Here is a 23,600-nt window from a genome sequence, read left to right on the forward strand (position 1 = left end):
GTGCAAAAAAGGAAGCATGTGTATTTTACATTTAAGTAGACCTACCACATTGTAACATATACGTTTTTTTCAGATTCAGCACGAATATATTTATGAAAAATCATTGCGAGTCAAATATCTGCTCTGAAAAGCAGATAATTGCCGAATGATTATGTGATGAGTTGACTTGCCATAGTCAAATTTCCTGGCTGCTGAATCGTGGCTGCAGTCACATGACTGCGTTGCGCTTCGGTCGAAAAGTGCGGAAGAAAGCAATGAACACAAGCTGTACCTGCAGGGGGGGAGAAAAAGCAGAAGAAAACGCTGGACTTTTCAACAGCAGAAAAGGACGGAGATGCAGAGAAATTCAGAGAACTGAGCTGAGAACCCAGAGTGAGTCAATGTGAGGTCAACTAAAAGTTTCTGTTGGAACAAACTGTCAGGGAGAAGTTAATGAATGGAGGAAGTTCGAGTGTTGTATTAAGATTTGATGTCAAATTTGACAGATTGGGCCATACAAGAGCTTCTTCGTCTGTAATGTTATGCTTTTTTTTTTGTGGCATAAAAAGATATGGGTTAAAAAAAAAAACGCACATGATGGTGTGCTTGATGGGAAACTGTGAACTTTCATCTCAGTCAATAGCAGATCAAGGTAAACATCAGCAGTTGTGGTCTCGTTGCTTCCAGTGCTTGTTGACATGCCTGTCTAATGTTTGTTAAAAGTGTTTTTCACTGGAGTGTAATGTTACTCACAGACTTTGCGACTTAAGTTCCTCCAAGCACTTCGTTGGTAAGTTTGGTCTTTGCAGTGTTGAAATTTGACTGCATTTAATCCTAAAGTTCAAAACGACTGAGTACGATTGTGCTAGGAGAGCGGGAGTAGCAGATGACACTTAAAAGGACAGATTGAATTTAATGTTTGCGGGATTTACATACAGGACGATGTGCAACTCGTATAGAGTCGCTTTTTTTTCTTTTTTTTTTTTTTTTGCATGTTTCCATTGGTATTTTTATGATTTATCTTCAGTGATGACGAGCTCCTCTTTAAGGTTTGAAGGCCTTATTACCATTGGCTCCCTTTACAGATTACATCTTGGTCAAAAATGCATTCTTTTCTGTATTTTTACATATTAACATAAAAAAATGCTTAATATTGTTAATGTTGTAGTTTTTTAAAAAAAAATTATTTTATTTTTGTTACTGACCAAAAACTGGACTCTTGACAAAACGACACCAAAGAATTTTTTTTTTTTTAGTTTGTTTTGGTTTCTTCTGTTTATGTTCTTGCCTCCATCTTTTTTCCCTACAATGTAGAAATGAATATATATATATATATATATATATATATATATATATATTGCAAACATTTCATTGATGTTTCCACCTGTGAAACGCAACAAACCAGACATCTGCATTTCCTCCCATGTCAGCTTCAAGTTTTTCCCTTTTTTTTTGTTTTTCAGTGTAGCATCCTTTTTCGAATATTTGACAGGAAGACGTTTCTGGTCCAGATGAAGTGCTTGCTGATAGCCAGCGAGAGCGCCGAGGTCCTCTTCCACTGGAGTGACCGGGAATATCGCCAGAATATCCAGGAGAAGTATGGGGTCTCTCAGGAGGAAGGCGAGGGGGTGAGGAGGAGGAGGAGGAGGAGGAGGAGGAGGAGGAGGAGGAGGAGGAGGAGGAGGAGGAGGAGGAGGAGGAGAATAAATCCTTATTTAATTGCTTCCAGGGAAGGTTTTAAAATTACTCTCATTCATTTTATTTCCAATTCTTCGTTTCAGCTTCCTGCCTTTGAGGACATCTTGAGCACTTTGTTTGCTCCCATCATCATCTCCTGCAGCACCTTGGAGGACAGCTACACCTCTTTCACCACTGAGAACAACCACATCTATGTCCTACACCAGGTAATATCCGCCCGTCCTCCGTGACACAGTTCCATAAAAAAAATTAGACCGGCTCTGACCTGTGAACCTTTTATGCTCTAATCCTGAAATATTCGACAGTAGAAAGCACTTATGCAGCAGTGACCTGAATGAGTGCCTCTCTTCTAGCGAGGCGTCACGTTTGTCATGTGAGTGGAGTTAAAGAGCCAGGCCAGGCTTTGTCGCCCCTGTGGCACATGATCGGGTTGCACCGTCAAAACTTGGCGCCATTTTCAGAGAACTCCAAAGCAGAATGACGTCACAAAGCAACTCTCGATCTGCATTGTCTTTTGTGCATGGAGTGAAAACCCAATCGTGCTGCGTTGTGCTCCTTCAGTTCGACGAGTGTCTCTACATCGCTGTGAACGGGGACGGCGAAGAGAAGGAGGACGACCTGAGGAGGAAGCTGTACGTGGTGAAAAAGATGGTCGAGGTCATGTTCGGCATGGTCACGCTCAGCGGGAACCTCCTGAGGAAAGAGTAAGAACGTCCGGCCTCTTTCACGTGCGCTCTAGGCTGCGTTATAGGGCGGATGTGCGGCTGACGCCTGATCCGTTTGGTTCCCCTTCAGACTGCGGCCTCAGGACACGGAGCAGAGAGCGAGGCTCTGGAAGTATCTGCAGAGCCTGGTGGAGACCTACAGCCTCCTCCGGGAGAACGACCAGAGCTTCTTGGTGGAGGTGGAGCGCTCTTTGCTTCTTAAGTACCCGGGGCCAGAAGGGGATAAACGAAACATAGCTTCAGACCTGGAATGTGGATTTTTTTTATTTTTTTGCCATTGTGAATGCAGCTAAGCTAAGCCTTGATCAGACCTGTCTGAGCAGTCGGGTCAGATTCTGCTGGCTGCATCAAATCCAGGATTCTTTAAATTCATTCCTTTCTAAAAGAAAGGTGCCAGTGCACACCACTCATCTCAATTGTTCCTTATTTATTTATTCACATATTTTCTCTTTTACATTACTTTAAACAAGAAAAATATCTGAATTTCATCTAGATTGTTACTCAAAGCATCTTTAGTTTTGACACAGATCTTAAACTAGAAAATATTTTTTTCCTTGTTTCATGCTTATTCCTTCTCTTTCCAAAAGATTTCTGCAGATTGAGGGTCAGGATTAATACTCTGCCTTTCTAAAAGATTTAGAAACTATTCTTTGATTACGATTGCTTTTCTGTACATCTTCTCTTCATAATTTTGGTGGATTAGATTAGATGGGGAGAGTATACACATTAGTAAAATGTAATGGCAATTAATTTTTCCTGCTAATTGAACATAAAATGCCCACACCATTATACCACCTCCACCATGTTTTATTTATTTATTTACTAACTTATTCTGGACTAGGATTTTTTTTTCTTCTTTTTTTAAGTTAAGGAAAGACAAATGATATAAGATCTAAAACTGGTGATGATATTAATCAACATAAACAATAAGTAAAAAAAAAAAACGCAGAATTATTAAATCCAGACAAATAAATAATAAACAGTTATTACAATAAATTAAACTGGCTTCTGTAATAGAGTGAAGGCCTAAACAACCTATAAAAGCCTACCTTTCTCACAAGTCATTAAATGCTTTTTTTTCTTGTAACTTATGTATTAACTTTTCACTAAAAATAATCTCCAACATGTGATTATCTAAGTAATCACATGTTGGTTATTTTTTGGAGTCAAAAGTTGTTACTTGTGGTCCTCCTCTTTTTTTTTTTTTTTGGTTTGTGCAGAAGAAAACTGAACTTTACCTAATATTATTATTATTATTTCTTTTATTTTTTCACCGTAAGAAATGAATTGAAGTCCAGTCGTTTCATTTCCTCCGTCTCTCAGGCGGTGGAGCGGTTGATTCACCCGCAGCTCTGTGAGCTGTGCATAGAGTTCCTGGAGCGCCGCCTGGTCCAGCAGCTCAACAGCAGTGTGGAGCGAGCAGGAGAGGAGGTTCTGCACGCCTTCGTCCTCGTTCACACCAAGCTGCTCGCTTTCTACTCCAGGTTCGTGCTTTCATTGAAAACGTCCCAGTTTTTTTTTCTTCTTCATACCCTGTGCAATTGACTGCGGCCGACTTGTATTTATTGTGTTTTCTACTTGCATTTTGATTTATTTACGTATTTGCCAACCCCCCTGCTTCTCTCGCTGCAGCCGCAATGCGAGCATCCTCACCCCCTCAGACCTGCTGGCCCTCATCGTCATGGCACAAAATATGTATCCCAGCAATGTAGATCTGGATGACATGAGTCCCGAGGTATCGAACAGCTGCTTGTTTCTGCTATATTCTTCTTTTTTTTTTTTCACCATTTTCTGTTTCTCTGTGAAGGATGCTGAGAGCACATCCGGTTCTGGTCCTGAAACTTTTTACACACCAGAACCTTCCCCCTCCAGTAGAAGTTCCAGTAGCTCAGGTGAGTTACTGAGTAAAGTCATTTCACTTGTGCTAAATTTCTCTCTTCTGTCTTGAGGACTGACTTTGTTTTTGGTTTACTAGAGAAAGCTGGCCGAGGAGAAACTCCTGTGTTTGAGTTTGTGGACCCAGAAATCCAGGTCAGGATATTTTTTTCTCTACAAGACACAAAGACTGTAATGAAAAGTGACACACTAAAGCTGCAGTAATGTCTTTAGATGGCAGAGGACAGCTTGCACACTCTGGAAATTAACCCACCGGACCCCACGAGTCCTCGGAGAGTTTTCCTCGCGATATCACACAAAGATGAGATGTGTCCCATGATGCCTCACTCCATGTACTGCCTCTCACTGTGGCCAGGGATCACATTAGTGCTGCTCACCAAGGTTTGTGGTTACATTAAAGCAAAGCTTCCTGTTTCTCCTTAGTTGCAGCTAAGATGCTTGTGGCACGTAGTAGATAGATGTTTAACAGACATTGTATGTAATCAACACTGCAATGCCAATGAAATACTCTTTAATTTTGAAATATTTTATTGGGATTTAGAAACACTAGGTTGTTCATATTTATAAAATCGAGGGTCCTACTACTTCAGTTTTTTTTTTTACACAAAAATGTTGGTAAGGTCTGGCATTTGTATTCAGACACCTTGAGTCAGTACTTCCTAGACTACATTTCAACACAATTACAGCTGTGAGTTTTTGTTGGCACATCTCTAGTATCTTTGCACACCTAGAGAGAAATGTTGGCCCACTATGCAATGCAAAAGCATCCTCTGTTTCCTGACTAAATAACTTTAGTTGGCAAATGGTTGCACTGAATATTATTTAGGGATGTTAAGAGTAAACAGCTTTTTGTTTTTGGAATTTCAACACTTGTAGCATTTTTCTTAAGCTTAGCAATTGTATATTATGAGAAAATGGGGAAAAAAGTTCAAGAGGTAAGATAATTTCTGAAGGGCATTGTATATCTGAAGACATCCTGTATTGTCGCCCATGTCAGATTTCCTCCAGTGCACTGGCCATCTCGGTGTATAAGTACTTGGAGGACTTTGACAAGCTGGAGAAACGTTTACATGAAGGCCATGGAGGTCCCGCTTCTGCCAGAAGCCCTCTGAATATGCAGGACATCCGCTCCAAAATGGACAAGTTCATCAAATCTTTGGAGCCCCATGACTTACAGGTAGATGTTACCGGTTTCAGACCTTGTCGTTTCATTGTACGACCTTCTAAATTATAATGGAACATTGAGTTTGTTTAACCGTCATAATCTGAACTCAAAAGAACCTCCCTAGATTCCTTACTCTTATTTAAAAGAATCACATTTAAGTCTTCCGTTTTCATCCTTCGAGCTCAAACAAGAATTTTTTTTTTCTAATTCTCTCCCAGTATGCGCAGTTACAAAATGTCTGGGCAGAGTTCAAGAGCCGAGCCTTTTCCAGAGCAGGTTCTGGATTCAACAAAGAGTAAGTCCTCTGCTGCCCTCTGGTGGTAAAATGTCATTATAGCAGAAAGTGTCTAAAGCTCCTTTCAACGCCTTCACAACGGTTTTTTTTTTTTTTTTTTTTAGTCTCATCCCATGGTGTAAAAACATGAAGACCCAGTTGTGTGGAATATACAGACAGTGTTTCCTGACTGATTCTTTGTCTGCTGATGTTACTCATCGTCTCTCCGCTGGTCTGCAGGAACGAGCCCAGGCTATGGTTCGGTGAGTCTCAGCCCACTGAAATGTCTTTATTTTTTGTCTCAGCACTCTATGTGTCTTTAATAAACTTTATATTGTTGTCCTTTTGCGCCTTCTTAAAGGCACAAAGGGACTTCAGGTTTGCTTTTGGTTCATCTCATGTATTGACACTTTTCTTCCCCTAGAGAGAAACTGGTGGACTGGAAGGACTTCCTGTTGGTTAAAAGCAAAAGGAACATAACCATGGTCTCATATCCTTTTTTTTTTTTTTTTTTCCCAAATGTTACCCATCTCCTATAGGTCTACTGTCTGCGTTGTTGTCTGTTAATGGTCATATGCACATAATATTGATAAACATTTTTAGGTAATGAGCACATGAGATTAAGTTTTATCCAAAACCATTTTGTGTCTTTCTTTTCTCTTAAATGTAAAAATGTTGCTATATCTGTTCCAGGCTTGTATGATGTGTAACGCAGTTAAGGTTGGAACCGTCCACTTAAACTGTTGTTATAATCAATCTGTTTGGAGTCTAGGGTAAAGTTAGAGGCGGGCCTATATGACATCATAGTATTAACATAGTTTACTGTTGGTTATCCACACAAAAATCCAGTAAATTTAAAGATCCCACTGTCATCTAAGCTTTCTGTTCGGTTTGAGAAAATGAGTTGATTTCATTCTTTTCGAAATCTGGAAAAGGTCAAGAGAAAAAAAAAAAATTGTATTTCTGTATTTCTTTATCTTGTCCCATTGTCTATAAGTTGTGGCTTTCTAATCTGGTGTCATTACTTTCTTCCTTGTATTATTTTCTGTGTCCTTTCTTTCCATGTGTCATTTGTTCCTTTCTTGATCGTTGTACCTTTCCTCCCTCCTTTATTATGCCTCGCATTTTCTTATTTTCCTTCTCTTATCTCCTTTGTTTCTGCTTTCCCAGTTTCTTTATAGTGAACATTTTACAATTTTATATTTTTAAATGATCACAAATATGACAGAACCCTTGAAATTCTTAGAAATGTTTTTTTTTTTTCAGTTTATTTAAAAACCAAAAGAAATGATCTTAGATTTCCCAGAGCCTCAGGGCTAATTTCTGGACTACTAGCTAAACTCAGGCCCTGCCTTTCGATCTGCAGATCTTTTTTTCCAAAAATGTGGATCTTGACTAAGCTGATCTCACTTATCTGGAGGATTTCCCAGGCCTCGTCCATTTCATCTGCGTGGACCGAGCAACCGGCCAAATGATTGCTCCATCACTCAACATCACAGAGCGCACTACGTCGGAGCTGGGGAAGGGACCTGTGGCTAATTATATTAAAAACAAGGTCAGACAACCTCTGCTTTATTTTAACTACACGAGTGTTTTAGATGGGGGGGGGAAAAAGACACTATGATCATTTAGACCAATGGACTTAAAAAGTAAAGATCTTAACAGTCTTTTTACATCAAAACTAACAAACAAAAAAAGACTCTATACACTGGCAACAGTTTCACAAAATGTTTTCATAGTTTTATCTTAAATAAGACTAATAACAGTGCTGCCATGAACTAAATGCACACTGCGATGTTAATATAGTGAAATCAGAAAGAAGCGTTTGCAGATTTTGCTTGTTATCCTTTGACTGATGGAACATAGTTTTTTCTCTTGCCTTTGTGAAAAGCAATAGAAACCACAATTACTTTCTTTTTCACTTCCGTCTATCTTTTTACATTAAACTGAAGGTATGGGCCTTGGTCAGGACAACCCGCCGCTATCTGCAGAAGGGTTATTCCACCGTCACACTCCGTGATGGAGATTTCTATTTCTGCTACTTCCTCTGGTTTGAGAATGAAACGGTAAGTTGCCCTTTTTTTTCCCCCCACTGAACATTGGACTCAATTTAAGGATGGATTAAACTTTTTTTTTCTGTGCAGCAAACAATTAATTTTATTAAATGTTTCCACATTTTTCCCAACTTATGTATGCATTATGCTACATAATCTCTAAATGTCTGATCCATCAGGGATACAAGTTACAGCCAGTGGACATACCTGTGCTAGCTGATGACTCTCCACCCATCGGGATGCTCGCCTATGACTACTACAAGTAAACTACCTTACCCTGAAATGCCTTTGTGAAAAACTAGAGTGGTCTTTGCTCAGTATTAACAAAAGTCCTATTTTTCCCACAGCAGGCTGCTGAAGTACTACAGCAAGAACCACAAGGGGGAGAATGTGAAGTGCTATGAGCTGCTGACCGTCCACCTGGGGGTCATCCCCACAGAGATCATCCTCCAGCACTGCAGGCAACTTGCAAGCAAACTGTGGGAACCCTCACGCAATCCGCTGCTGTAGGAAGGTCATTTAACTCAAACTTGGAGACAAAGGTTTCAATCCATTGTTCCGTCAGGAATCAGGAAGAAAAGCAGAACCCACATATCTGCATCACTGTTTTACTCTTTGTTTTTTTTTTTGTTTTTTTTTGTATTTTGTGTTTGAAGTTCTCCAAATAATTTATTAGAAGCACTTTTTCAATTAACACAGGCAACCCCTGTGACTTTAATCGACTCCATCAAGTTTGCATTCTTGAAAATTTGTTTCCTATTGATTAGTCACGCACATGTATATAAGCAATGTAAATTTTTTCACCCTTTTAAAGTTTACAGCATTTGTATTTTACAAATTAACATACTGTACCTGTAATGGGGCTTATATAAATGAACAATCCAACAAGTAGTTGATGAATGTCTTTCCTTAAGAATAATTTAAACATTGTTTCACTTGCTTCTGCTCTATTATCAAAGTTGTTATGAACACATGAGGTTGTAGTAACTGGCGTTGATTGGCATTGTTTAGGGATTCTTCCTGAATCTTACACAAAGTGCACAAGAAGCAGTTTAGAGGGATTTTCTTTCTCCTGTAGAGAAGAATAGCAGCATAGTTGTATTCTCTATTTTATTGAGTCTTTAGCAAAAAAAAATTCAAACATAAAACAGAACATAAATAAAACCCTCAGGATATCACACAATATAGTCTTTTTCTAAATATCATCGGTATAATTAATACTGTTCTTAAATTAACTGCTACAAATCAGTCCTTTGACATAGCAATGTTAAATTAGTTGTTCAGAGACTGGGAGCATTTTACTGGGACATTAAAGACTAGGAGCATTTTAAAGGTCATTTTGCAGTGTGGAGTGCGTTGTGCACAGCTTACAATAAAGGAAACAAACTCCCAGCCAGAAGGGGGCGTGCATACAGACTTGAGCGAAACTCAAAGAGCTCCTGTGAGGTCAGTCACGGCTCCTGAAGCCACCAGGTCCCTCAGGAAGAGTTTTTCAGCGCTAACGTCGTGCACCACCTGGGAGATTTTAAATAAACGTCATTTTGGACAAAACGTAAATTCTGTGGATGGTAACCTTGATGGGGTGGATTTGAACAAATCTCTTAGGGATCCTGGTAAAAGATGTTTAAAAAGCCTTGAATAGTAAATAAATGTGTCTGTTTTCATTGCATTAGTATGATCTCACACCGTCATAATTTGAGGCTACTTATTTAGGTGGGGGGAAGAAATTCCATCTAAAGAAATGGTGGTTGACAAAATCATCTCTCAATTATTGGTACCCACAAAAACAAATACATTTTCGACATGAGCAGACTTCAAAATATCACTTTACTTTTTGAAGTTCTTCAGAATTTAAGATAATTTCTAGTTTGTGAGACATAACTTGTTCTGAAACTAATAGTGAATAAGCAGAAAAGCATCTGTGGAAACTATTAAGTAAAGGTGTAGGGGCTGTGTTGTAGTGGGGCCCTTTTTTTATTAGAATATTTAAATTCTAACAAGTATAAGCCTTGTTGGAAGTGAAATAAAGGATACATCTATCCCAAGGCTTTTTACATGTCTTCCTTCCTATGGAATCGGCATGTTTGCCCACGTCCGTACGTCAGTGTAAACTTACTTGAGCTTTCATGGCACCCATGCGTATTGCCTCATAGTAGTGGAGCCTGGCCTCTGGGTGTTGCATGTCGTAACCAAACCCTGCGAGGCTCACGTGGTCACACATCTGCAGAGCCATCACCACGGCACTGGCACCTAATGTTGGCACCATCTTTGTTCAGAACAGAAAATGACTCTTGATTTATTTCGTAAAGCAAAACAAGATCTCGAACTTCACCAATAATTGGAGAAATTCTTCAACATGGTAGCAAAGAGTACAAAACGGCGTCCTTTTGAAAATAGATGTTTCTCATTTTTCAGCCATCAAAATAATATTTTGTTTCTGTTTCAAAGCAGTTGTCATTGGAAGCGATACAATAAAATTAAACAAATGCAAATGTGTCGCACTTTTATGTAAAGAAATAGACTAATTATTTAGGAACTTACATTTCCTTGTTTCTGGGCATATCTCTGAATGACTTGCCCTGTCTTGTGAATAATCTCTGGATGGAGAATCTTGAAGCTCTCTGGCTTCAGTGGAATATCTTCTACTACCTCCCTCCAGAACCACATTTTGGACCAGAAGCTCTATGGATGACAAGGAGGATAACACAAATTTACAATGAACCGATGAGAAACTTGTGCAGTATAGTTAGTGTTCAGATATGGGCTTACCAGAGGCTGCTTGGTTATTACAGAAGTCAGCCAGTCCAAGTCCAGGCTTTTAAAAGCCACCAGAGCGACCATGGCGGTCTTTCTGTATTCATCGGCCGAGTGAGGTGCTGCCTCTGGGTACATCAAGCGGATGGTCGTGCGTGACCCAGCGTCTCTCTCAAATCCAGGGACGGGAGCGTTATTCATCCTGAAAACAGAGATCAACCCCCAACATTTCAAGAGTTGCAGCAAAACAGGAGTTTGTTCCAACAAATTCAAGAAAGTGAAATTCAACAAAAAATTTAATAAGGGCAACTACAAAATTTGACTATTACTTCCAGTTCAGAGAAATGTGTTTGCAAAATTAAGAGTACTTAAAACCTAAATTTGCAAGAGGTATCAATAGGTCAGGGGTCATTGGAGGCTCTTGAAATAATTGTATGGCCCCCAGTAAGCAGTTCAAGAATGGGACGAATTTGAACCACATACCTGATAATGACATCATACTGATCTATGTGAGATCCAAGATGGCTCCCGTGAAGAATGCCTCCATTTCCCACCACCACACATCGCCTGCACCTGTCTTCTGTACTCAAAGATGGAGGCAGACCAGGCTGAGGCATGGCGGCAAGGGCCAGGGCCAAATGCTCTTCACTCCCTTGGAGCCCCAGAGGAGGAGTCAGATTCCATGCCTTGGGTTTGTCCTGTTGAACAAACACTGGGATGTCCAGAAGGCCGTTAGAACAGGAAAGCGACTTGAGGTGGTCCAGACCCCAGTGAGGCTGGCAGGGTCGTAAAAGCAGGAGGGCTGACCGATTTAGTAAGGCCTGAGGAGAAGAGGGCACAGTAAAATAAATTCTATTGCAAATTTAACAAAGATCTTGTGTGCATGCTACAACATGCGTCTTTACCAAATCTTTGGGATACTGGTAGTCATCGCTGTCTGATGACACATTATTTAAAGGGAAATATGCAGGAATCAGAATCGCCAAGTAGCATCCAACCAGCAAGATCAGACTAGTGGCAAGATTCTCCTTCCTGTTCAGAAGACAAAAGGACAAAATGGGCCAACAATAATAGCAAAAATATAAAGGGCAACCATGTTCTTCCATCTGCAAATGTCACATCTGAGTTGACATGTCAGCAAGTATGACAAAGATAAGTCCATCTGTTCAAATTACAGGTTGAGAATTTAGAGATACTTGCAAATATATTTTGACCCTCGAAGTTTTTGACATTTTATCACATTATAACTATAACCTTCAATTAATTTTATGAGATAGACCAAAAGAAAGCAGTGCATACTTATGGAAGAGCTCTGATCCGTTTTTCAAACATTTTGTATTTAATCTCCCCAGAGTCATTCCTTTGAGGATGATGTTGTTTTGCAATTATACTTCACGCAGCTGTAAGTGTTTTGGGATGTGTCTCTAGCAGCTTTGCACATCTGGATACTAAATGTTTGCTAGTTCTTGGCAAAATAGCTCAAGCTCAGCTACATTGGAAGGATATGCTTTGTAAACACCAATTTTCAGTTCTTGACACAGATTCTCAATTAGATTCAGGTCTGAACTTTGACTGGGCCCATTCTAACACATGCGTGCATTTTGTTTGAAGCCATTATCGTCATCTCTGGCTTTATGTTTCAGATTATTATCCCATTTGAAGATAAACTTTGTTGCCAGCTTCTAGTCTTCTGTGACCATTAATTTATATAGATGTCTTATTTCTGCTAAACAAAAACATCTCAACAACTTGACGCTGCCACTAACACGTATCGCCATGGGAATGGTGAGTTCAGGGTGAAGAGCAGTATTAACTTTCTGCCACAAAGTTTGCCTTGTTTTCTGAAATGTTAAAGTTTGGTCTCAGATGAAGTTACACACAAATAGTGTGAACTATTGTGTGAAATATTTATGAACAAATGTATTAATTTGATTTAATTTAGAGGTGTAAGCAAATCTGAAAACAAATGCATGCCACACTTTTCATAACTGCATGTCATTTTCACTCCACTCCATTTATTATTATTTTTTCTACTTTGTGTAGGTCGATTACATAAAGTCCTATTAATGTCCATAAAGTCCTATTAAAATATATTCAAAGTTACAGGTGCATTATGAAAAAAAAATACAAAAAACTTTAAAGATGTGTTTTTGCGAGGCACAGTAATAATAATGTGTTTATTAAAAGCATGCCTAAATTGAATGGGTGGCTCACCTTTCTAAAACCGAGTTTTTCCAGGTTGTAAAATGAAAGCCCTCACTAACTTTCTCAGATTATCATAACCATGATCATAGCCACACCTGCATAACTCATATGCTGATGGCCACAAGCAAAGTAGTTTTCAATTTGTAAAACAAACTTTGTTTTGTCCCATTTCCATTTTCTTACATCATATCAGATTTGTCAAGAGGAAGGTATGGAAAGTTTTCATTTTTCTACATTAACTCAGTGACTGGAATATAGAAGTATGATTTTCTAAAGAAAAAGTCAAGTTACTTTCCTTGATGTTTGACTGTTGGTTGTTATATTGCTGAATATGAAATTTATTTCAAACTATTTCGTGTAGCCAAACGTTGGGCTTCAGTCAACCCTGAAACTCTTTATGCAAATAATCATCATACTCATCAACATAATTGCTTTTTTTTTGCCTTCTTCATGAAGTACCATCTTTTTTTTTTAAAAGAATCACTATGGGGAAATTGAGCAAAAATACCCATTCTATCACATTAGATCATTTTTAGTATTATTTAGAAATAGAATGGGTTCTCTTCTTTGGAGGACCTGTACCTGCTTAGGAAAAATTCCCTGGACTCCGTTTTTAATATGTCTTGTTGTTTGTGACACACAGCTGTTGGTGTTGTTGTCTCTGCAGCCACAGGCAGCAGCGGAGCACCATCATCTGGATCTTCTACACTCAGATGGTTCAGCGTCACCATCGCACTGTTTCTTCCACCTTAAACACACACGATGTATAATTCTGACTGATGTGCCGAAAATCATTAACCATAACATTAAGGAATAATTTATCTACTTTGGGGAGAAGATCTGTGGAAAAAAATCACTATGATTTATGGACAACGGGGAGAGTGTCATGTTACCCATTTCATAGTCAAATATGAGCTGACGCTGCCTGAGACAAGAATCATAAACACATAAGAACAGAGTGCAACTTACAGCTTTCCTCGAAGAGTTGTCAGCTGATTTTCAACTTTCTTGTTCTATTGCTGAGAAATAAGCAGAAGAGTGTACGGTCAAAATGGCTGAAGTTCCTTTTTTACCTGACTGAACTCTGCCTCTTCCCTCAGTAGTCCTGGTTAATCATTAACATGTCAGTCACACTCCAGCTGGAAAGGGGATGAATAAGCATGCGTGTGTGTCATCAGCTATTCATCCAATAAAATTCAATATTTAAATGTGATTAAGCATGCGTGTGTGTCACCAGCTTTTTAATCCAATAAAATACAATATTTAACAATGAAAAAGGGAAAGAGGAGAGATGAGAAGTGTGATTAGGTAAGGTGCTGGAAAAAAGTATTCACCCCTCGCAGATTTCTTACTCTTTTTTTTTTGTCGTCACACTTGCTTCAGGTTTTTCGTCTCATTTAGATTTTAAACAAAAGGAGAGAGAAAAAAACATTACAAACTAACATGGTTTAGGTGAAAATATATTCCACCTAAATATATAAATCACGACTTTCACTACCTGCGATTTGTTTGGTTCAGTTTCACTAGCCAAAGGTCTACAAAGGCCTGGTTGCTGCCTGATCTGTAGAATCTAGAAATCAAACATTGAAGCATGTGAGGAGTTTCATTCACACGATTCAAGGCATGAATGGCTTTGAGGCCACCTATAGATAAACAGTCATGGTTGCCCAGCAGCAAGTGTTTGAAAGACAGAACCCAAAGGCATTTTTTTCTGTTTAACATTGTTTCTTCATTTTTAATGTAACGTATCCTCTCTAAAATGTGAACGTCTTTCAAAAAGTGTAAGTGATGAGGTGTGGGTGGAAACCTGAATCTTAACAAGTGTCACAAACCTAACAGAGCTAAGGAAAAGGCAGGCATCTTTCTCCCCCGCATTTCTCTCTACCTCATTCTGGTTTGCATGTCAAAAGGCATAAAATGTCTCTGACCAAAGTTCCAAGAAAAATCCAGTGTATTGTGTCTTGCACCTCATGTCCTACCATATGACTAAATGTTGATCAATTAACTATAATTACATGGGCAAGACAATGGAAAACCTGCAGGAACTGAAACATTGGAGCTGGTGTTACTTGATAAATTGGTCATACCTTTGAAAGATTTAAATGTGACATTCCTTATAATTTTTACTAAGAAGTTTGTTCTGATCAAGAGATAATAAAACCATAAACAGAAAATATTACTTTTGTTTAAAATATATTTTTTTTCATCATAGTTAAAATGTGTTTGACATACTCAAGGTAAGATGAAATAAATAAGGACTTGGTAAAGCCCAGATCATTTTTATTTTATTCTGACACCTAACAGAGGCAAACTTGCCGTTGAAAGAGAGGTTTGTTTCAACCACGGCTGTATGTGATGTGTGTAAACTATTCATTTTCATTATCAGCCCCACGCAGTATTTCCTGTTCCAGACAAGGCTGCTCTAACTGTCAGGGAGAGAGGGAACACAAACCACCCACAACACAGCGTTAGGAATCAGATAGTTCTTCCAGTCTATGTAACTCTGAAACTGAGACCCAACAACACATTAGTGAACCAAAATTCATTCTTATCTACAGAGCTCCTAAATGCGTGACATTTTTAGGTTTCTCCCTTGCAATTCATGTGACGTATAAGCTGCATGCTGCTGTGAGCTGATTTTATTGAGAGGGGGATGGGGAAACTTTCTCACTGCGTTGCAGCCAAAATTCAGAGGAACCTGTTTATCCATGAAATATTGAGGGGTTTTTTTCAGTCCCTAATTCATAATCCAGGTCCTGTGCTAGAGCTTATGAAACAGCACTGACCAAAAATTAATGTTTTGTTGCTTTCTCGAGCAAAGATAAAAAACTCACTGAGAAAAATTGTTTCTTTTTACAATACACCCTTTATTAAATACGCCTCCATGATACATAATCAGACGAATTCCAGGAAAACGGCGGATGCTTTATTTAAAGACCACATGGTTAACAATCCTCAAAAAGATAACACCATGGCAACAAGATGTTTTTTTTTACAAGGCAAATCAAATTGTGGACAGGCACATTTGTAAAGCACCATTTGTTTCCAGGTGGAAATGGAAGCATGACTCTTGTGAGATCAGTTGGTGAGAGAACAAATACTTTTAAATGTGCACCAAAATAGTGTTACTGATACCAAAATAGGTCAGATTATCTGCTTTTAGTCTCTTTTTCAGTCTTAAAAGTTGTCATAACACATTAAACCAAGTTATGGGGCTTGACTCTTGATTTATTCTTTTTTCATAGAATGTAGCAGTGGAAATGTAAAACTTTCTAATCTGACTTCAGAAATAAACCAAATGTTTCTTTGTTTAGTCATTTTTTGTTCAAATGTACTTAAATTCCAGTTGAAATTCTCCCCATTGATTTGTCTTTACTATCCAACTCTAAAGTCTGTTTGTTTGCACTACTGACCATTTCAGTTCTTCATACTTCTCATATGACATGATTGTCTTTGGTTGAAGTTTTTTAGGCGACACTAGAATAAATAATGTCTACTGATGTGTCGTAAGGCCTGTTAAACATTCAAGTATACAGAACACAGAATAGCTGTGATCAGCTGTAATAAATTATGTGTCAAAATATCAAACATGATAAAAGCACAATTTTCCACTAGTCCAGACTGCTTAAAATTAAAACTGATACAGTCAGATACAATTAATATTTATACACCTTACACACATTAATAAACAAGTACATTATTATTATAATTTATTTTTCATTTAGCTGCCTAAATTATTTAGGTCCACAGATTCAACACAAGGTGCTGGTGAGAAATTTACATTCAGTCACCATCAGAATGTACATCAGATTAAATGTTGGGCTTTTATTGACGGAGTAGGGCCGCTCTTTTTCCATGTTGCAACTAGGCCTGTCGCAATAAGCAATAAATCAATTAATCACAAGATAAATTAAAACTAACTCAATAATTTCCATTTGCATGATTTATTGTTTTTTTCTTTTCTCTCCCTCTCTCTACCAAACACTCGATGACAAAAATCTTCAGCCTGGTGAATCGTTCTCAAATAGGCCCCATTTTTATAGAGACATCATAAATTATTTCATTTGTTGTTTATTTCTTTTCGATGTTTTAAATGTTTTTGAATTCCAGGGTTTATCAACATTTTAAGTTTGTTGATCTTTGAGAATGTGCTGTTGCATTTTTATGGTATTTTCACTATATCTCTTGTAAATGGTCTCAGAACAATAATATTGTTCATCGCAATAACGTCTGGGACAATTTATCATCTAGCAAAATTTGTTATTGTGACAGACCTAGTTGCAACAATACAATGATACAACAAACCACGACAATGAATTTTAAAACAAGAACTTGTTGGGCAAGTTTGAATTTTAATGTGAATTTTCTCTACAGGATTAGAAGTATTATAATCCCACTAATATTTCAAAAATAGTCCTTTAATTAGTTGCAGAGAAGCTTACAAATTGTCATTACGAGATAGGGACTGATTCAGAAGCTAAAAGTTCACCTGCTTTATGCATTTTGTTTTAATTCCAAATAAAAACAAAATATCAAAACTGGCTTTGGAAACTAATAAACCAGGTTAAACATTTCATGAGTCGTTGCCAGAAAACCACAGGATTTAAACAAACTCTACCATGTTTGATAGGAGGAGTCAAACATCCAGCCAGAATTGTACTAACAGTTGTAACAAATTAAGTTACAGCTCAGCAAATATTAATGGGGTAAATAAATATATGCTTGAGCCTGTGTGTGTTGTCTTTACTCTGTTTTCAGCAGAGAAAACCCACTACAATAAATTAAAAAGGGTGCATCCAACTCTGGTTGATCAAATTCATTAAAATTGTCTGTTGGACGATCATACGACCCTGAATTCATGCTGATGATGACCGCATGTAAACCTCTGACCAGCACTGAATGATTCTAACATGTACAAATGTTGTGTTATGGTGATCTTTCCCAATAATAATAATCATCATCAAGAAGAAGACTTGCAAATGACGGAGCTAACGCCATCCTTAATCAGGCTTTCAACTCCTTAAACTGACAGATACCTCAAGGCAAGTCATGCAGTGAGAATGTGAGGATAGGGTGTTGTTCATCATCTGATTATTTTATGAACACCCCCCAAGCATGTGATTGTGTGAAAATATCTTTAAGGCAAATGTGAATAGTTAAATATGTACATTCTTTCTTTAACATGCAGCCATGACTTTTTTTTTTTAAACTATTCTAATAAAAACAGTATTTTTAAAAAGTAATTTCTATAATCAGCAGCAAAACCATCAGCTATAGAAAGAAACAGACACGTTTCATGGTCCGATGTCAATATGAGAGACAGCAGCTTTCCCTGCTTACGTTACTTATCAAGTTAAAGGTGTGCTTCATGAAGTTCTTCATTTCATAGAAAGTCATCCAAAAATGTTCAAATGCATTTCCCTTAAGTCACTTTAAGTGTGGACAAGCAAACAAAGAAATGGTTAAAAAAAAATAGACAAAGAGAGTTTGTGAAAGAGAGTGTTCACCCTTAAGGCCCATCTGGAAGGTGCTGAAAGTTTAGTCCTAACACCTTTATGGTCTAAGGCAGTCATAGCGCCAGGCTGTGAGCGCTGGAGGCTGAGGCCTGAGCACGCTGCACCACTCCAGGACACTTCTCCCTTTTCTGCAGCTTGTGGTTTTGGAACAAGCCCTCATTCCGTGGAGCACCATGAGTTCCATCAGAGAACGTCAATAGCCCTGCAGACACAGATACAACGGACCATAACCAACCACAGGGACACAATATTGACATTCCGATTGATTTGATGTTAGAGCGGTGTTATGCACTTACCATATCCCTCAACACGGCCATCTTTGAATTCTCCTTCGAACTTCATGCCATCGAATCGACTAAAGACTCCTGAACCTTGAAACTTTCCGTGAGCAAATTCTCCTTCGTACCTGTCATGACAAAAAAAAAAAGTGATCAGGTTGTCTTTTGTAACCTTTGTGAGAGTTTAGCTATCATTTCTCTACACACCTGGATCCGTCTGTAAAAAGCAGCACACCAGAACCATGAAAGAGTCCATTCTCAAACTGGCCAGAGTAGCATGTTCCATCCTGAAACTTGAGCTGGCCTAGGCCATGTCGCCGACCTAGAATAATGAACCATATACTGCTTAATGACTGAAACAGCTATCAATTTTGCTGTTACAATTATGTTTTAATGGTATTTTATGTGATGAACCAACACAAAGCAGAGCATAGTTGTGACATGAAAGGAAAGTAATAGGCAGTTTACTTTCTGATCTGAAAAGTGTGTGGTGTGTATGAATTAAGCCCCTCTGGAGTGAGTGAATACTTCTTACAGCCGACTTTTGATTACTGCTGCAAGTCATTTGACCATTTCTTGTTTGCAAGGCAGTGTTATTTATGCAAGGCCAGGCCAAAATAGTTGGAGAGCACCTATGAGTATCAGTGTAGATATCTGTTTTTAAGTCTTGCCAAAGGTTTTCAATTGGATTTGGTACCATTCTTTTACTGGGCCATCCTCACACATACATATGTTCTTACCTGAGCCATTCCACTGTAGCTCTGCTTGTTTAATGCTGCTGTAAGATAAAACTGTACCTTAGTCTGAGCTCTTTTGAATCTTCTGACAGGTTTTCTTCCATTACTCCCTTGTATTCATCTTGTAAACAAATCTGACCAGATTCCCTGTTCCTACAGTTTTAAGAGTCCCCAGAGCAAGATGCTGTCACCAGGTTTAACAGTGGGGTGGTGGGATTTTTTTTCCACCAGTAGATTTTGTACATATTTTGCAGAAAGGGCAACTTTGTTATCCTCTGTCACTTACTTTCACCCATTTTCTGTGTCTCCTACATGATTTGTAGAGATCTGCACGTGTGTTTTTTCATAGCCTTTCTTCAACAATTCAAGTTTTCTTGGCTCTCTTCCATAAACACAACTTTTGTGGAGTGCAAAACCTAATAGTTGTCGAGTCAACAGTTTTTCCCTAAAGCTTGGATCTCTGTGGCTTCACCCATGGTCCACTTCCCTGCTGAACACTCTCGTTTCCTGCTGTATTGGGTAAGTGAACAACCATGTCTTTACACTTTTGCTATTCTCACACCAGATAATGGATTACACAGTGGTCTGTCAAGCTTAGAATGGTTGGAATATTGTTTATAACCTAAAATCAATTTGGACCTCTATGTAATTTTATCTCTGACCTGTCTGATGAGTTTCTTGGTCTTCATGATGATGCTATGACCTTTGAAGAGTTCACAGAAAGCCTGTACTTATACTCAAATTAAGTCACACAAAAGAGGTCAGTATTTACTAAATAGACCGAAGACAACTGATACCAATGGGTTTTATTTAGTGATATCTGTGTTAAGGAGACTGAATACAAATGCATCCCAAACTTTTCAAATTTTCATCTGCAAAAAAAATAAATAAAATATTCATCTTTTTTTTTTCACTTCATAATTATGTACCATTTTGTGTTGGGCCATCACATTAAATGCAATAAATACATATTTAAACTGAAAAAGTTGTAAGGATTATGCTGCCTTGCAAAAAACACCACGATATTATATTTAAGTAATTTGTGAGACCGCATTTTGCCTGAATAGACATGTTTGTGTGTTTTATTAAAATAAGTTTGTAATAAAGAAAGGGAACTTTTTTTTTTGTAATTCTAGTGCAATTTTATTTCTTGGATACAAACAACCTTTTCCCACCTCCTGTGAGATAAAAAGGTTTACGACTAAATTAGGAGTCCCATCTGCTGACTGTGTAGGTGGGATTTATTGCAGTCTAATCCTGCTTGCTTGCACTGATTTCCACTGAAGGACCCCTGCTAGGACATAACTAAAGGAGTTTACTTCCACTTAGTGATTCAGTCATGAATCATTTACAACTTGGCTACAACTGCAACATTAAATCTAATAGGTAAACTGAATCTGGTGTAAAAAGATGGGAATTCTTACTCTTTAAAAAAAACGAGCTAAAGAATAAGCAGAAGAAAAGGATAAAAGTGTGTAAATGTCTAAATTAATTGACTGGCTTTCTTTTTAGGACTCTCTTCAAACTCCCAAAGACTCCCAATCTATAGTCAGGTGCAAAGAGGATTTGCTTACACTCGGGGTGACCAATGGCAGCTAATTGGGATTTATATAAATAGCTTGAACCTACAAGTGCATGTGCATGTGAGAGGCTTTCAGCATATAAGTGTCATCATCATCTTCCCCGGATGTGAAAACTGACAAAATTAAAAAAGTTAAGCCTGAAAAAGTGTGTTGCTTAAGTTTAAAAGACCTAGAAAACTACTACATGTTTCCGGTCAAGTGTTTTAGGACAAAGTTCTTCAGCTAGTTACTCCATAAGGTTTTAAGCAACAGTTTCAAAACCGATACATTTTCCACCACACTGTTCCTGTAGCTGTACAGAGCACAAAGTAATGCATTACTGACTCTCCACAAACTGTTACTCTTAATTACAGAAGAAAATAAAGAACATGTGGAAGTTTGAAAATATTGTAGCATTTTTCTTTCTTTAAAAGGTAACTACAAGCAGCAAACTATGACCAGCATGTTTTCTGTTTGCATCTGTTAATGAGTTTATCAGTCAGTTAGCTGACAGATAAAGCAGCTAACATCAATGTATTATTTTTGTTTTACACTATAAAAATCTGAGGACGGTCATCTGTAATAACATGTAAATAAATAGTTTCTAAAGTTCTATAGTTAAGACCATTAAACTGATGACACAACAGACTTGTTTCAGTTTTGTTAAGAAAGCAGGGTTTAATTTCTGCAGGACTATGAGAAGGGATCGTCTCACCTTCTTTCCACTCGCCGTGGTACTCCTCTCCACTGGCATAAGTAAAAGATCCTCTGGTCAAAGTCATGGTGTTCCTATTTAAAAGACACAAAATGCACCCCATTGGATAAGAACTACTCCTTAGCAGTGTAAAACTGATTACTAAAGTACAGCTATTATGAGATTATTTGCCTTCATACTTTAGGACAAATGGCCTGTTTTCTTTTTTAATAAAGCTCTTTTAAAAAAACAACAACAAATGTCAACTTACAATAGTCATATGCAGAAGTGGTATTTTGATATGGGTGATATGGCTCAGGGTGCTATTTTCTCAGAGAGACAAGGTACAGATGGGCTTAACAAAAAGTTTTTCTTTTGCTATTTGTCACGTTTAGTCAATAGAGCCTAGGGGTTGTAAAAATAATTTAGCTTTACAAGACTAGCCACCCAGTGAAAGTGAAATTTGTATTCAATTGACATTTTTGCTACATTTAAGGACTATCTCACTGTTTTTAGTGTTATTAATACTATTATAATAATTATATTATTAATTACTAAATCTAAAATACAACAAATCTCTCTCTCTCTCTCTCTCTCTCTCTCTCTCTCTCTCTCTCTCTCTATATATATATATATATATATATATATATATATATATATATATATATATATATATATATATATATAGTAGCTGTATATGCCAACAGCTACTAAGGCGTGCATGCCAAATCGATCTGAGTCCTTATATTAAAAGGATGAAGACACCTTAGCACCTGTTCTTGCAACTCTTGAATGCACAGAGTAGCTTTTGTAAAGCAAACGCTGAGGCGGTATCCCTTTTCCAAAGCTGTAAGCTGCACACAGGAGCAATGACTATACGCACCAATGCACATGTTAGCAAACCACATAACAGCATAATCCACCTCTTATAACAGAGATTTCATTTTTAAAACAAATAAAAGCCTTGCAGGACGACAGTCAAGTGTAATTTCACCCATGCGGCCGCCATCAGATAAATAATTAATCACACAAAGACGAAATTGTTCCCACGCAATATCAAAACTATCTAGCTAAAGCTGTCAATATGTTTCGATCAATACAACCCTGTGTAGCTACGTGTTGCTGCAAATGTTCTCGTCTTTTCTAAATTCCTAGCCTATTCAAATTTTAATAAAGCTAATATTTACAGCTATCTATCTATCTCTGTGTCTGTAAGAGGTACAGAGGCTAGGCTCCTAAAGGTAAGTCTTTATTTACCTTCACTCAAAGCCTGTTCTCTCTGAAGCATGGAAACCACCGTGTACGACAGGAGGGGCGTAAATAAATGAAAACACCGGCTGATAAAAGAGATGGCGCATTCACGTCCTGCCTGTAAACTAGGAATGCGTGAAGGAAATCTCAAAATATCTTGAAAAGATCACAAGTGAAAAATAAGAAATTAAATACTTTAAGTTCGTTATGTATTTTTAAACATTAATTTAGTGAGACGTGTTTTGTATATAGCTATGGCTTGTCCTTACTTTAATTTGTAGAGAACAAACACGTACGACCCAACTGTCACTGAAAGCAACATTTACTGATGGTGCTGCAGCTAACAGGCTGGCAGAATACTTGTATACTGTAAGAGCTTTTCGCCATTTTTTCTTAAGCTCATTGATTTCTTCTGTGCTTACCATAAGCACTGTATACAGGAGAATCTCTTTGTTCATTCTTAGTGAGTATTGTACTGCATTGATAAACCTCATTGCTGTTAAACACATTTCTGGTAAACATCAATGTAAAATACCAGAAGTTCTAAAATAAATATTTCCCCACATCTTTAAATTTGATTATGTAAGTGTGAGTGTTATTTTATTGCATCAGGATGGATGCAATAAAATTTGACAGTGTGGGATAATATAAATAGAATAGACATGCCCTTTATTGTCCCTCAGGAAAATAAGTGCATAAGTAAATAACATAAGTGCTTGAAATCCTTATGAGATAGTACCCTATCTCTTTTTTCAACAATAACAATAACAACTTTGGAAAACAGAATCAGGATGACCCCTCAACTGAGTGGA

General features: G+C 37.8%; 3 protein-coding genes across 6 annotated transcripts; 1 reads left to right on the plus strand and 2 right to left on the minus strand.

The window, feature by feature from the left end:
* The first annotated feature begins 184 nt into the window (after positions 1-184).
* On the plus strand, positions 185-8,682 carry hps1 (HPS1 biogenesis of lysosomal organelles complex 3 subunit 1). 4 transcript variants are annotated; one of them, XM_081616380.1, is made up of 18 exons: positions 185-372; positions 1,443-1,607; positions 1,761-1,883; positions 2,239-2,381; positions 2,473-2,581; positions 3,726-3,886; positions 4,035-4,137; positions 4,210-4,294; positions 4,378-4,433; positions 4,512-4,679; positions 5,296-5,475; positions 5,682-5,758; positions 5,863-6,000; positions 6,162-6,226; positions 7,147-7,292; positions 7,690-7,803; positions 7,971-8,053; positions 8,142-8,682. In XM_081616380.1, the coding sequence occupies exons 2-18, from the start codon at positions 1,491-1,493 to the stop codon at positions 8,299-8,301; spliced, it is 2,028 nt and encodes a 675-aa protein (XP_081472506.1). In that variant the 5' UTR covers positions 185-372; positions 1,443-1,490; the 3' UTR covers positions 8,302-8,682. The 4 variants fall into 4 exon arrangements, with proteins under 4 accessions (XP_081472506.1, XP_081472505.1, XP_081472504.1 ...); XM_081616379.1 differs by having other exon boundaries at positions 189-372; positions 1,472-1,607; positions 8,139-8,682; XM_081616378.1 differs by having other exon boundaries at positions 190-382; positions 8,139-8,682.
* Positions 8,683-8,887: 205 nt separating this feature from the next.
* Positions 8,888-14,634, minus strand: st3gal7 (ST3 beta-galactoside alpha-2,3-sialyltransferase 7). The gene is made up of 8 exons (XM_008429650.3): positions 13,720-14,634; positions 13,333-13,498; positions 11,451-11,577; positions 11,029-11,366; positions 10,561-10,747; positions 10,333-10,473; positions 9,908-10,057; positions 8,888-9,306 (listed from the first exon to the last, which is right to left on the minus strand). The coding sequence occupies exons 2-8, from the start codon at positions 13,479-13,481 to the stop codon at positions 9,220-9,222; spliced, it is 1,179 nt and encodes a 392-aa protein (XP_008427872.1). The 5' UTR covers positions 13,482-13,498; positions 13,720-14,634; the 3' UTR covers positions 8,888-9,219.
* Positions 14,635-15,593: 959 nt separating this feature from the next.
* Positions 15,594-22,902, minus strand: morn4 (MORN repeat containing 4). The gene is made up of 5 exons (XM_008429651.3): positions 22,795-22,902; positions 21,559-21,632; positions 18,752-18,866; positions 18,563-18,672; positions 15,594-18,468 (listed from the first exon to the last, which is right to left on the minus strand). The coding sequence occupies exons 2-5, from the start codon at positions 21,623-21,625 to the stop codon at positions 18,320-18,322; spliced, it is 441 nt and encodes a 146-aa protein (XP_008427873.1). The 5' UTR covers positions 21,626-21,632; positions 22,795-22,902; the 3' UTR covers positions 15,594-18,319.
* Positions 22,903-23,600: the final 698 nt, after the last annotated feature.

Source organism: Poecilia reticulata, chromosome 15 (assembly GCF_904066995.2).
Source record: "Poecilia reticulata chromosome 15, P_reticulata-male-v2, whole genome shotgun sequence".
NCBI classification, from domain to species: Eukaryota; Metazoa; Chordata; class Actinopteri; order Cyprinodontiformes; family Poeciliidae; genus Poecilia; species Poecilia reticulata.